The sequence below is a fragment of the Anabrus simplex genome, chromosome 1 (assembly GCF_040414725.1).
Source record: "Anabrus simplex isolate iqAnaSimp1 chromosome 1, ASM4041472v1, whole genome shotgun sequence".
In the NCBI taxonomy this organism is placed as follows: domain Eukaryota; kingdom Metazoa; phylum Arthropoda; class Insecta; order Orthoptera; family Tettigoniidae; genus Anabrus; species Anabrus simplex.
Window position 1 is genome coordinate 1020041679 of NC_090265.1, and position 12999 is coordinate 1020054677.

The 12999-nt window shown below is 39.5% G+C and overlaps 1 protein-coding gene across 1 annotated transcript in view; it reads right to left on the reverse strand.

Annotated features, from left to right (window-relative positions):
- Nucleotides 1–208: 208 nt before the first annotated feature.
- The window catches only part of LOC136857823 (uncharacterized), a 399914-nt gene continuing 387123 nt past the window's right edge, over nucleotides 209–12999 (reverse strand). Inside the window, exon 4 of the mRNA XM_067136783.2 lies at nucleotides 209–332. Within this exon, the coding sequence (XP_066992884.1) occupies nucleotides 209–332 (124 nt within the window). The remainder of the gene's footprint in view (nucleotides 333–12999) is intronic.

The window sequence follows — 12999 nt, forward strand, 5'->3', positions numbered from 1 at the left end:
TATTATATAAAATTTGTAAAACTGTAAAATTCACATCCATGTTGTTTGGTGTTATTGATGTAACGGTTAAGGAAGAGTCAGCTTGAACCGACCCTCAGTGTAGAGAGATACCCAACTAAAACGACAACATTGTATATACTTTATCTCTAAAAACGCTCCTTTAAGGTCTATCAAGGCTATTGCACTCCTCTGCAAGGCACCGGTGACGTCACGCCATGATGATGAAGGCTGCGGCCGCCGTGCTCAGACTCAATGAGGTGGAGACGCTCGGCGTCCAAGCGGCGTTGCAAGCGTCAGCATCGTCGCAGCTCTGAAGGCAACCGCGGACGTATCTGAAACAGATTAATATAATAATAGAGAAAGGCTCCGTTCAATCAAAACCAACGTAGAATACATTGACATTTCCTGTCTGTGTCGAATAGTAAAGAGAGCTCAAAGTTCTCCTTCACACCTTGTGAGATGTAAGTTGTAGCCAGTTACTTATGCTAATCTGATCTTTTTCCTTTTTTGTGTTCGATCTCCCGCGGCCAAAATTTGTTCTCTTTCAAACCCCATCATATTAGGTTAACAAGATGCAACTAATTTTTCTTGCCCTTGGCTCTCCTCGATTGGAAGGTAGGGATTCTTTCTCTTTTCCCTCAGATTGGTGTGATAAGGGGGTGATAACTTTATTTTTGTATTTTTCCCTTGCGGCAATTATCATCTTATCCGCGCTAAGCTAATTTCAATGAAGGGGAAGTTCATGATCTGTTATGTCATATGTGTACCACTCTTGTATTACTCTTCAGTGCAGCCCACTAGCAGTCACACGGATCAGAACATGTGGGGGAGTGGAGAGTAGAAATAATAATAATAATAATAATAATGTCAAGGTCACACCAAAGTGTACTGCAATCCGACCAGGGGCCCTATATATAGCGGAATGTGTCGCAATGAACAAGAAAGACCTGATCGAAAACTTGAAGGCCAAAGGAAGATTTTAAGGAAAACCACGAACTATACATCCATGTGGAAAATAGGATACAATGTGGGAAAGAAAATTTGCCTTTAATGGACACGTGATACGAATGAGCAGCAGAGGGCCTATTTACTGAAGTGGAAAAGTGGGGATCACACATAAAGACATCGAGGAGTGTGACCCGCCTAAGAAGAAACTACAAAACAATCAGGATTTTCAAGAAAAGCCAAAGGTAAGAAAAAAGAGAAAAGTGTGAATCGAGGAGAGAAGCGAATGTATAAGTACTGGATGAAAACAAGCCGAGAAAGGAGGCGGTGAAATGATGTGGTCCATAGCTGGCTGAATGAATCTCTCTTTTCTTTTTCCGACGAAACCGGATCTGCTCTTCTGTTATATTTTCGTAATTTGGCCCCGTCTAGGACGTCCTAATAACGGTTCACAACATGCATGTGCTCCATCCACCACTTCTGCGGTCTCGCTTGTGTTCGGCGTACTCCTGGGTTAAGCTGGAAGACCATTTTGATCATGGAATTATCGGTGCTTCGCAATGCATGGGAATACCACTGGATCCGAGCCTCCCTCGTTTACTCTACGATTGGGACCACCAACTCTACACCATACATCTTCATTTCTGTCATGGTCCAAAACAGCCAGTCCCTTGGACCATCGGAACATTCTAACCTCCATAGAATGGAGGATCTGTCCATGTTCTACTCCATACAGAGCAGCTGGTCTTATCACTGTCTTGTAAATTTTAATCTTCAAGTATTCGGACATTTTTTTTTACCGCAGAGTACAACAGTTACTTATCTGCACTTGGACCATGCTGCACTGACCCCCACCCCGAAATCCAAGATATTTAAAACGAGTTACTTTTAGGGTGATGGTGTCATTTGCTTTTGGGGCCACATTCAAGATATGATGAGATTTAGAGGTTGAGTCTCTGTTTGGCTGGATTCATTCTGCAACAGTAATAGTGTAGACTCTACGAGCCAAAGATTCAACGCCGAGTGTTGGGCGGCAGGAAACAATCAGACACCCTACAGCAGTCAACGGCTTCGGGCGGATGAGCTCCTTTAGGAGGGCAGTAGACCCTCAGTGGAGGAAATGCGACTGAAATCTATCAAGTAGCCTCTGTACTGCAGTTTGAGGCATCTGCCAAAGGCGTCTGTTCCCCAGCTTAGGGGCGGCATAATACAAACCTGGCAGATGGAACAAAATGCCCTGCATAAACGCGGAGCGAAGCGTCGGCGAAGGTATTCCTTCGTCGTATGTGTGTCTATATCAAACCTAATGAATAATAATAATAATAATAATAATAATAATAATAATAATAATAATAATAATAATAATAATAATAATAATAACAACAGCAATTGTACCGGGGGTACACTTTCTCCGTCCTGTTAAACTGGGTGCCTTCTGTACGATCATCTATGTAATTGAACTTGAACTAATGTTATACAAGATACTTGGATTTTTCAACCGCTAGATGCCTCGATCATCGGTTTTGTTGCTCCCCCTAGCGGGTTGAACTTCAAGTAATTTATTAAGAAATTTGTATTGTGACAGGTGGCAGACCTTAAGTTTGTGAAGATTGTTTTGTTCTTATGTCAAAGTTGTCAACACTCCTACTGCTTCCTTCCTCCTTAGTTACCAACCAATCAGGATTTTCTGGAATATTTTATCTATCCAATTAAAATTGGGGGTGTATTCAGGCATCTAGCCTATCTGTAAAGAGTACTGGAAACTTCCCCTCGAAATGCTATAAAAGCTGGACGCTCTTAGGCCGTATTGTCATCTCCATCGCTCTGGTTTAGTGAGTGCGGCGTGTTATTCGGAGGCAGGGGTCGCAGGTCGGTCCCACCGATCTATAATTAGAACTGGGTCAGACTGAGAAAGTCAACAGATTTAAGTACTTGGGAGGATGGTTGGAAGCCAGTACGTCAGAAGGGTAGTTGAGAACCGAGATTAACGCACTAGAGATAGCATATCGACTGACCAAAGACATTTATAACGAGAAATGTTTCTCTCGCAACACCAAATTGAGGCACCACCCAGATAGTTATCGGCCCAGGGAACTGAACAGGGAAGGATTGTTGAAAAAACTGGAGGTCCAGGAGAGGAAGATCTTGATAAAGATACTAGGAGCTATCAAAGCAGGTGGCGAGTACAGACGGCAACCAAATCAGGAGATATGTAGTTATAGTGAAAAAATCACAGACGTAGCCAGGAAGAGGTGTCTGACTTTCTGTGGACATGTCACCAGGATGAACGCAACTATGATGACCTACCGGCTCCTCAGCTACGGGAAGAACAGGCAGAAAAGTTGAACATCGTGGTCTTAAGGTGACCCATTCGAAACAACAACAACAATAATAATAATAATAATAATAATAATAATAATAATAATAATAATAATAATAATAATTTAGAATGAGAATAGCAAGTATCGGTATCTCCAGATTAAGTAACTGAAGAAGACCACATCTTAACACTGTCAATGTATTCGGCCAAAGGTAATAACAACTTGGCAAATCTAACTCGGCATTGCCATTGGAAAATAGTTTAGTCACTTTGAATAATATTGATATAGAACAGTATTCTGCTCGAATGTCAAATGACATTTGTCACGCAATGTGTTTCTCAGACTCCTTGTCAAATGAATGTCCTTCAGATAATTTTTTGTGGATATTGAAAGGATTGGCCACAAAGCGGCAGCTTTACGTATTAATGCGATAGTGGAACGGCGGCTCTTTATCTGTGGCGAGTCAGAAAGTCCGGTGCTTGGTAACCATTATCTGGAAGTGACAAATGGCTTGACTGCGCGACCACCGTAGTACCAACACAAACATTAGTTCTCAAAAATACCTTATAAAATGTACCATGTACTCATTTGAGGTTTCGTATGGTAGCCTATATTGAATATAGGAGGAAAATGTTGATAGAAATATTTCCAGGTCTTTCATAAATTACAGTACATCGAATTTTTCTTCGTCTTCTCCCTAGCCTTTCTCCAGTTACTTTAGGTCCGCACTTTGCGTGGATTTAGCCTAGTTTTACGTTGGTTTCCTTTCCTTACGGCAACCTTATGCAGAGATGTATTCTCTATTGCGTGTTACTGTGATTGTACGTCGTGTGATGTGTTGTATGTATATATTAAGATGAATACAAACATCCAGTCGCCGAGCTAGAGATACTAACCAGATGTGGTTAAAATCTCGGAATCGACTAAGAATCGAATTCAGGGCGTATGACCCGAAGGCCAGTTCGCTGACCAATCAGCAAGGAATCGGGCATAAATTATGTAGAACTGCTAATTTCTAGGCACTACAGTATATTAAACACTTCTATTCTTATGGAGGATCATTTTGATATTAAGTCGAAGAATTTGTGGGAAGAAGTTCATTTGCTGCAGATGCATTACGTTGACGATCTTTGTAACCATTAGGCACTCGTACATGGACATTATGCGTTAGTCTAAATCTGTGTTGGGAGGGGTGTTCTACCTAGCCTAATATGAATTATCTTCTGTTTAAGTTCATTAATGTAGAAAAAAGTGAATGGCGATGCCTAGCTGAGGCAATAAAGACATGCTCTGTTCACTCAGCTGGACGTGGGTTCGATTTCCCGCCAGGAAGTCGAAAAATTTAGAAACAGATTTCCGCTTTTTAAGGGACGCATGGCCGTATAATTCAGCTTACATAAAAAAACGAATAGCAGGTTAATTCTTGGGGACAATGGCAGCCGGGTATAGAGCTAACCACTCCATTCCACTTACAAGGGAATGTCTGGATTGGAGTAAACAGATTTCATGGAAACTTGGGCGAATGATAAATTAACTTGTCCTAAATTTAATGATAATATTCATTTTGCCGTAAAATGGACGTTGATGTTATAATTAATTGCTGAAAAATAACTGGGCGGCACAGAGCAATTAGCTGATGATGACGTAATATGAACTAACGTATGAACTGAAGAAATATATGATTGGCTAACTTCAGCAGCTGATAAAATTACAACGGCGCGAGGTACTGAATAATTTTTTCAAATTTTTTATCAGTATGATCAATCCTCTAACGCACATGTACCCGGTTCACGTCGTTTCTGACCACCCTATATATGAAATATATAGGTGGCAAGATTTAATTCCACAGTAGGCCTACATAATATTTTACTTTATTCTTGTTGACTTTGCAGAAGATCTGGAGAAATTTGCTGAATGGTATGGACAGAGTCTTGAGGAAGGAGCACAAGATGAAAATAAAAAGTACAAAACCAAAGTAATGGAGTGCAGGTGAACAAAGTCATATGAGCAGAAAATATTAGATTAGGAAATGAAGTCTTAAAGGAAGTAGGTGAATATTTTTACCTGGGTAGTAAAATAACTAACGAGGGTAGAAGTAAGGAGGACATAAAGTCGTCTTATGATGTGCTACTTATGTTATTTTATTTTATTTTGTTCATCCTTTCAGCATCATGAGGAGCCTCGAGATTCCTGGCCAATGCCGATTATCTGGTAACCTCTAGACTCCACTGCGTGAATGGCCCAATACTCCGGGCCCCACCGGGCAGTGGTCGCTACGTGGAGGGTCTACTTTACCTATCACAGTAGGTATGTTTGTTTATGATAACTGTATATTTGTTTTGTTCACTACTAACAACACAGGGTCCAAGTTGGAAGTGAGCTCTGTATAGACTCTTTGGAAATAAATAAATAAATAAATAAATAAATAAATAAATAAATAAATAAATAAATAAATAAATAAATAAATAAATAAATAAATACTACGTATTATACAAACAAAACATATATGCAGACTAGCACAAGCAAGGAAGACCTTTCTTAAGAAAATAAATTAGCTCACCTCGAACTTTGATATAGGAATTAGAAAGATGTTTTTGAAAACTTTTTTCTGGAGCATGGAATTGTTTGGAAGTGAAACATAGACGATAACTAGCTCAGAAAGGAAGAGAATAGAAGCTCTGATCTACTTGTCATATTCATACCTTAGTGTAGCCCTGGCTGTACCATTCTTACCGCCTGCACTTCCCTAAAAATACCCAAATATACAGGTTCTGGCTGTCTTAACATGTGTCTAACCTTCAGCAATCCTCTGTAACACCACATTTCAATTCACTGATAACTTCGGATAGCGAGATGCATATGGACTCTCGAGTACGAGTTACAGTTGCATGGCTGAAGTGGCGTCAAGTCACCGGGGTGCTGTGCGACAAGGAAGTACCTAACTATCTGAAAGAGAAAGTTTACAAGTCCAGATACCAGTGGCTCTTTATGGCTCAGAATGTTCGCCAGCCACAATAAAAAACGAGCTAGCCCCTATGTTGCGTTGGTCCTTACGTGTTACTTTTAGAACGATCATGTAGGAAACCAGTATGGAGTGGTAGCAATTAAAAGCATAATGCGAGAAGTGCGGCTGAGGTTGTATGGAAATATCTGAAAGCGACGAAAATTCGATTTCAAAAACAACTCTCCGCTATGATACGGCAGGAAATCGACCCCGTGGCCGCCCAAAGAAACGGTGGCTGCACAAAATCTGGGAAGACATGTAAGTGACAGGCCTCAAGTCCGGAGATGCCCTAGACAGGAAGAAGTGGCCATCAGCAGCCAGACAAACGGACCTGCACTATCGCGCGGGATACACGCGAAGAAGAGGACGAAGAGGAAAGTCTCTAGTACTTCTGTATTTTGTTGTTGTTGCTCAAGTCATCAGTCTTTAGGCTGGTTTGATGCAGCTTCCATGACACCCTATTGTGTGGTAAATATTTCATTTCAATGTAACTACTGCATCCTACATCTCTTCTAATCTGCTTGTCATGTTCATACCTTGGTCTACCCCTACCTTTCTTACCGCCTACACTTCCCTCAAAAACCAAGTGAACAAGTCCTGGGTGTCGTAAGATGTGTCCTATGATTCTGTCTCTTCTTCACGACAAATTCCGCCACATCTTTCTCCTCTCACCAATTCGATTCAGTATCTCTTAATTCGTGATTCTATCCACCCATCTCGTCTTCAGCATTCTTCTGGAACACCACATTTCAAAAGATTCTATCATTTTTCTTTCTGAGCGAGTTATCGTACATGTTTCACTCCAATACAATGCCACGCTCCAGACGAAAGTTTTCAAAAACGTCTTTCTAAATCCTATATCAATTTTCGAGGTGAGCAAATTTCTTTTCTTAAGAAGGGCCTCCCTTGCTTGTGCTAGTCTGCATTTTATGCCCATCTTACTTATACTATCTTTGGTTATTTTTACTACCCAAGTAACAATATTCATCTACTTCCTTTAAGACTTCATTTTCTAATCTAATATTTTCTGCATCACATGACTTTGCTCGACCGCACTCCAATAATTATGCAGACATTCCAACTTTCAAAAGGAAAAAATCAGGAGATATTTGGCGACGTATTACGACACATCACTGATGGCAGAACATGTACTAATTCATTATAATTCGATACATTAACAATTCTATTTGGCCTACATATCTATATTTTTCATCATTTATATGTGAATAATAAATACTGGACATACATGAACTATAGGACATGTGACTTCTCATCCTTCAACATTGTGATCAGATTATGGCTAATTGTTGTTCAACACAGCAGTAGCTGACCTAGCCCTCTTCAGAAACTCAAAACTAAATTTTTGCTCAAAGCACTTGCCTTGCTGAACTGATTTCAAGGTTAAAAGTCTCTCCAAAGTTTGTTCAGACAGCAAGGATCTGAACTGTGTTTTTGTCTTTGTAACTCTGCTAAAAATCCTTTCACATTGTGCATTGCTATGTGTTATGAGCTTGCATTCGGGAGATAGTGGGTTCGAATCCCACTGTCGGGAGCCCTGAACATGGTTTTCTGTGGTTTCCCATTTTCACACCAGGCAAATGCTGGGGCTGAACTTTAATTAAGGCCACGGCCGCTTCCTTCCATCTCCTAGGCCTTTCCTATCTCATCGTCGCCATAAGACCTATCTGTGTACGTGCGACGTAAAGCCCCTAGCAAAAAAAATATTGCTATGTGGAATTGATAAAATAGCAAGCATCACCTTAGAGAGTCTGCCATATTTAAGTACACCATCAGCTGATTTCATCTGACCTACCAATGCCCATTGAACATCAATTCTTCCTTTTGCCAGGTCTGTTTCTCGAGCTGAAAGTTACAGAACTGGGAGTGTAGAATATCAATATCTTTATCCAAATGTTCCGTTCACTAGTCAAAATGTTCGGACACTTGTTAATGAAAAATCTAAGGCTAGAAAATTTTGCCTTACTTATAGCAGAAATATTTGCAACTGCGTTAATTAAAACTTTAACTTTGAATGCAAATTTGTGTACCATGTAGTCACACGATGAAGAGAAACACTTTCTAACAGACTTAAAGAATATGCACTTTTCCTCAGACTTCAATGTGTTAACTAAAACAAACGCAGAATTCTCTATCATCAGATCACAATCATCCTTTTGATTTGCTGGAGTATGATAATCTACATCAAGGAGAGAGGAGAAGCTTTTAATAACGTGTGCTTTCACAAACCTTGCCATCACATTCTTCAATAGTTCCTCCAAAACTGACCTCAATAAGTGGATGTACGGCATACTTGACTGAAGAGCTACGTTTGGATTCTCAAAGATATCCATAAAACTTGAGAGAAAAAGGCAAAACGATTTATGTAAATTTGATGAAAGGAACATGAACAGTCGTTCTTCACGTGACAATGCACTCTTGGTGTCATCAGTAGCTTTTTTTGAAACTGATGACTGGGGTTTCCTTTTAACTGAGGAGTGAAGTGAAATGTTATAACAATCCTTCACCTTTTCAGACAAACAAGACACATCTTCACTTAAACTGTGCTTAGGAATTTAGTATGTATGTATTTATTGAACTGAACATAACAGGCTTTCGCCAAGTTACAATGTTCCAATATGCAATTCAAAATAAACACTTAGAGACTATTTATAGCTAAGCACTAGCTGCTTACTACTTAACTACCTCTAAATCTACTATGTAGCATCTTGCACATGGGCGGATCGCCAGCTCCACATGCAACACACTACCTCTACTTATAACTAAACTAACTACTTTACTACATTAAATATATACTAACTCTACCCTAAATCTGTCCGGCCGCGACATCTCCCCTGGTGAGGAACTCCTACCACCCTTCCCTGGGATGTCACGACCAGACATGTCCCATGAGGCTCGGAAACCGATACCTCATAGACCCCTTAAGCTGTCAATGTTATTTCCTCACCACTCCTTCATGTAACAGCCCACATATGTGCGGATTGCCTAGCTCTACATGTAGGCTGACACGCCTGTATTCCACTGCCGAGACGGAATCCATAACTCGGCTCATCTTTCACTGTCTCATTGACAATTTACTTCCTCTAACCTAACACTATTCACTACCTTACTCTATTCTACACGCGCAGACGTACCGAATCAACACTTTAGCTTGAGATAGGTCAGCCCTATCTCTCCCTCTTCCAACTCTACTGTACGTCAGCAGCCAAAACAAACTAACTAACAAAACCAAAGTAAAATAAAACAGACAAACAACAAACAACCTCATTAGAAGGAATACAGTACGGCTTACAATATCAATGAACTGAATCTACTAATTAGAAATATACAATACCTAAGGAACAAAGGAACAATACTGAACAAATATAAAAAACGAAACATAATACGAGGCTTATAATTATTTTCACCCTTACTTATTAGTGAGTTAAACTCTATAATGTTCCATATCTGTGAATCAAAGTTGTTTTATGTACATACATGGTTACAAAACTTCGTTATTATAAACCCATACAGAGATGATACTTCAGAGATAAATACTTTCCGTATGTTTTCTTCTACTGACTATAATCAATTTTAAACTTCTTATTCAGTGTACGGGTAACTGATCGATTTGGAGTCTCCCTCTTCCAACTTCGGTCATCCGAGGTAGGAGAGCCGAGACTTGGTTCATTCTGAAATAATAGCATGCATTAGGAATTTAGTATGTCTTCAAAGTTATCATCTGAGAATCCTTACTCACAATTTCACTCCTGAATAAAATAACTAAAGGGTCTCACTGCAGAAAAATCCTATCTAAACACGTTCTTAGTGAAAACCGTCGAGTAGGCACATGCTTCAGAATTTTCGTGATCTCTTTGTCGTGTAAAGCCTGAAATTCTCTGATTTTTTATTTCCTCTTTGCACTCCTTTCCAGATAATAAAATATATCAATTACACTTTGATAGATTTACGGGCAAGCAAGCCGCATCCTTCCATGCAGCAAGATTAATTAGGTGACAAGAGCAGCCTACGATGATTATGTTACTATTTTCCCGCTTCAAACATCCTGCCGCACCGTTCTTTAATCCTACCATTACTCGAGCATTATCAGCACCAAGAGCTAGGCAGTTTTTTAATAGAATCAGAATTCCCGCAAAGTTCAGAGCAAACGATTGGCAATGTTAGCTCCAGTAGCATCCCCTTCTAAATCAGACTCAGAGAGTAGACAACTCTGAATTTCATTGAGTTCAGGCCTAAAAAATGTTACAACAATGGGATATATCTTCAAGTCGCTTTTATTGCTACCACCAGTAGCAAGAGAAAATGCATTCGCCTGCAAATGTGATACAACTTTCGCCCTTTCTTCCATGCACATTTCTGTAATGATAGCCGCTGTTTTCGTTCTAGCACACCCATATCGTGTAGCGATTTCTGAATCAAGAAACATTTTGCGAAACAAAGGTCCCGCGTGATCAGCACAATTTACAGGCAGGTTATGTTCTACTATAAATGACGTAAATAACGTCTCGGCATTCGTCACAGGATTTACAGTACATCTTGGTTTTTACATGAAAAGTTCAGTTTCTGGTTTCTTTCTACAAACTTGACACTCTCCTTTGTTTTTTCGTTTGCATATGCTTGAGTATATCGCACTTCCCGCCATGCGCAACTGAAAAATCACACCTAAATATAGCACATAATGTGAACGTTGATCCCTTTCTGGATTCACTCAAACACGGAAACTCTTCCCTATAAGCACTTTTAAAACTGCATGGTTTTTTTTTTACTTTTCGGCCAAAACAAATATTAAGACACAACACGAGCACTTCTGCAGGTCTTGGTCCTGGTAGAACGACTATGGTGTGCTACTTCTGAGGTTAAGTTACTCCAAAAAGAATGTTACTCGCTTAACTCGCTTGCAAAGAGAATGATTGTATTATAGATAAAAGAGGAGCACATGACTGGCCACCGTGCCAAGTAGTGTCATCTGGTATCATTATTAGAACTACTATCGACTAGCTATACTCAGCCATATATCGATAGAACGAGGAAATCCGCGGGAGTTTAAAATAATACGAAAATTACTGATACTGATCTGAAAATCGGGAGATCGGTCCCGGCGATCGGGAGGAACAATGAAAAATCGAGAGTTTCCCGCTCAAATCGGGAGAATTGGCACGTCAGCTTATGTTTTGGACTTATTCATTTTCATCCTGTACTCCTTCCCCAAGATTCTGTGCATACCATTCAACAATTTCTCCAAATCTTCTGCAAAGTCTTTATAATAGAAAATAAAATATTATGTAGGCCTACTGTGGAATTAAATCTTGCCACCTGTGTATTTCATATTGTGCCATTTCACCGTTCTATATTTGCATCAGTAGGAACAAAAATGGAGTTCAAGCCATTAAAATGTCAATGTGAAAGCAACTAACATCGGTACGAACCGAAATGATAATCTTTTCAACCGGTAGTCATCGAAAGAACCATACTTAGAAGGCTGTGAAAAAAGAATGACAGAAGCAGATTATTTAAAACCAATTATTAAAAAAAGAGACTTCCATTAGAACATTCTTCATCATTCTGCACTACCGCAAACAAGACAGAGTCGAGTAAAGAAAGAAATCAGCTTATCAGATTTAAAGATCAAATATTGACGGAGGATAAAATCCGCGGCAGCCCGCTCAACGTCAACTTTAAAGATCAAATAACTGCGCGAAATTTAAAGACCAGCAAAAGGAGTTAGCAAGTCTGGTACAGCAATACGTCACGGCTGGACTTAGAAGTTTTATATTTGTCTGATACTGCAAGCGAGAGAGTTTTTACCAATAATAACATAATTAGAATTACTATATTGAGACTAATCGTCCCAGAGCACATTTTATTCTGATATCATAGGCATTACAAAACGAAGATTAATTGCAAGATGACGACACTAACTAATACATTGTATTATTCTGTTCCAAACGTACGAGAGACCACTATGACGTTGTAAAAGAACAAGGCAAAGACTACTCCGACTATGGTGGCGCTTTACGACGTTGATGACCCAGGAGGATTGAAAGTCAGCTGAGGAGACGAGATGGATCCATTTACCTGAAGCAGAACCATGGAGCGAGGCCTACCATTTCCGATGACCAGAAGCGAGATGGCAAACAGGGTCCAATAAGCAAAGTTAAGTCCCCTATGAGTCGTCTTTCGTAAGTAGAAACCTTTATTTTTGGCTATGTGTTGATATGTTTTGTGACATTGTGCGTGCGTATAAATATATCGAAGTGAGATTACATGGATGTAGGTATTCATCTGATGTTACTGTCAATCCCACTTGTAGGCGTAATATACCAGTGAAAGCCGTTCGCAACATTATCAATGTGGTGTGAGAGAAGGTAATAGATATTTTTAATCATTATCAGTGGAGTGTTAAAGTGTAATATGAGTGTCAATATACATGTGTGATGGCTTTATCGGAATAGCAAGTTAAGAGATCGTATTTAGGGAATGTTTGCGACGAAATGTAGTAGTACAGCTTAGTATTATGATACACTTTTCTTTGACACTATGACGGTAAGAATAATGTTATTATATGTGAAGGTTATGGCACATATGCATCGTATTTAATGAGATGCTTGTAATGCATTGATATGGATATTGCGTGATATTTGGAATGGTAAATGGTGAATGAAAATAATAATATAAGCAGATGTTAAGTTGTGATGGTGATATTTATTTTTA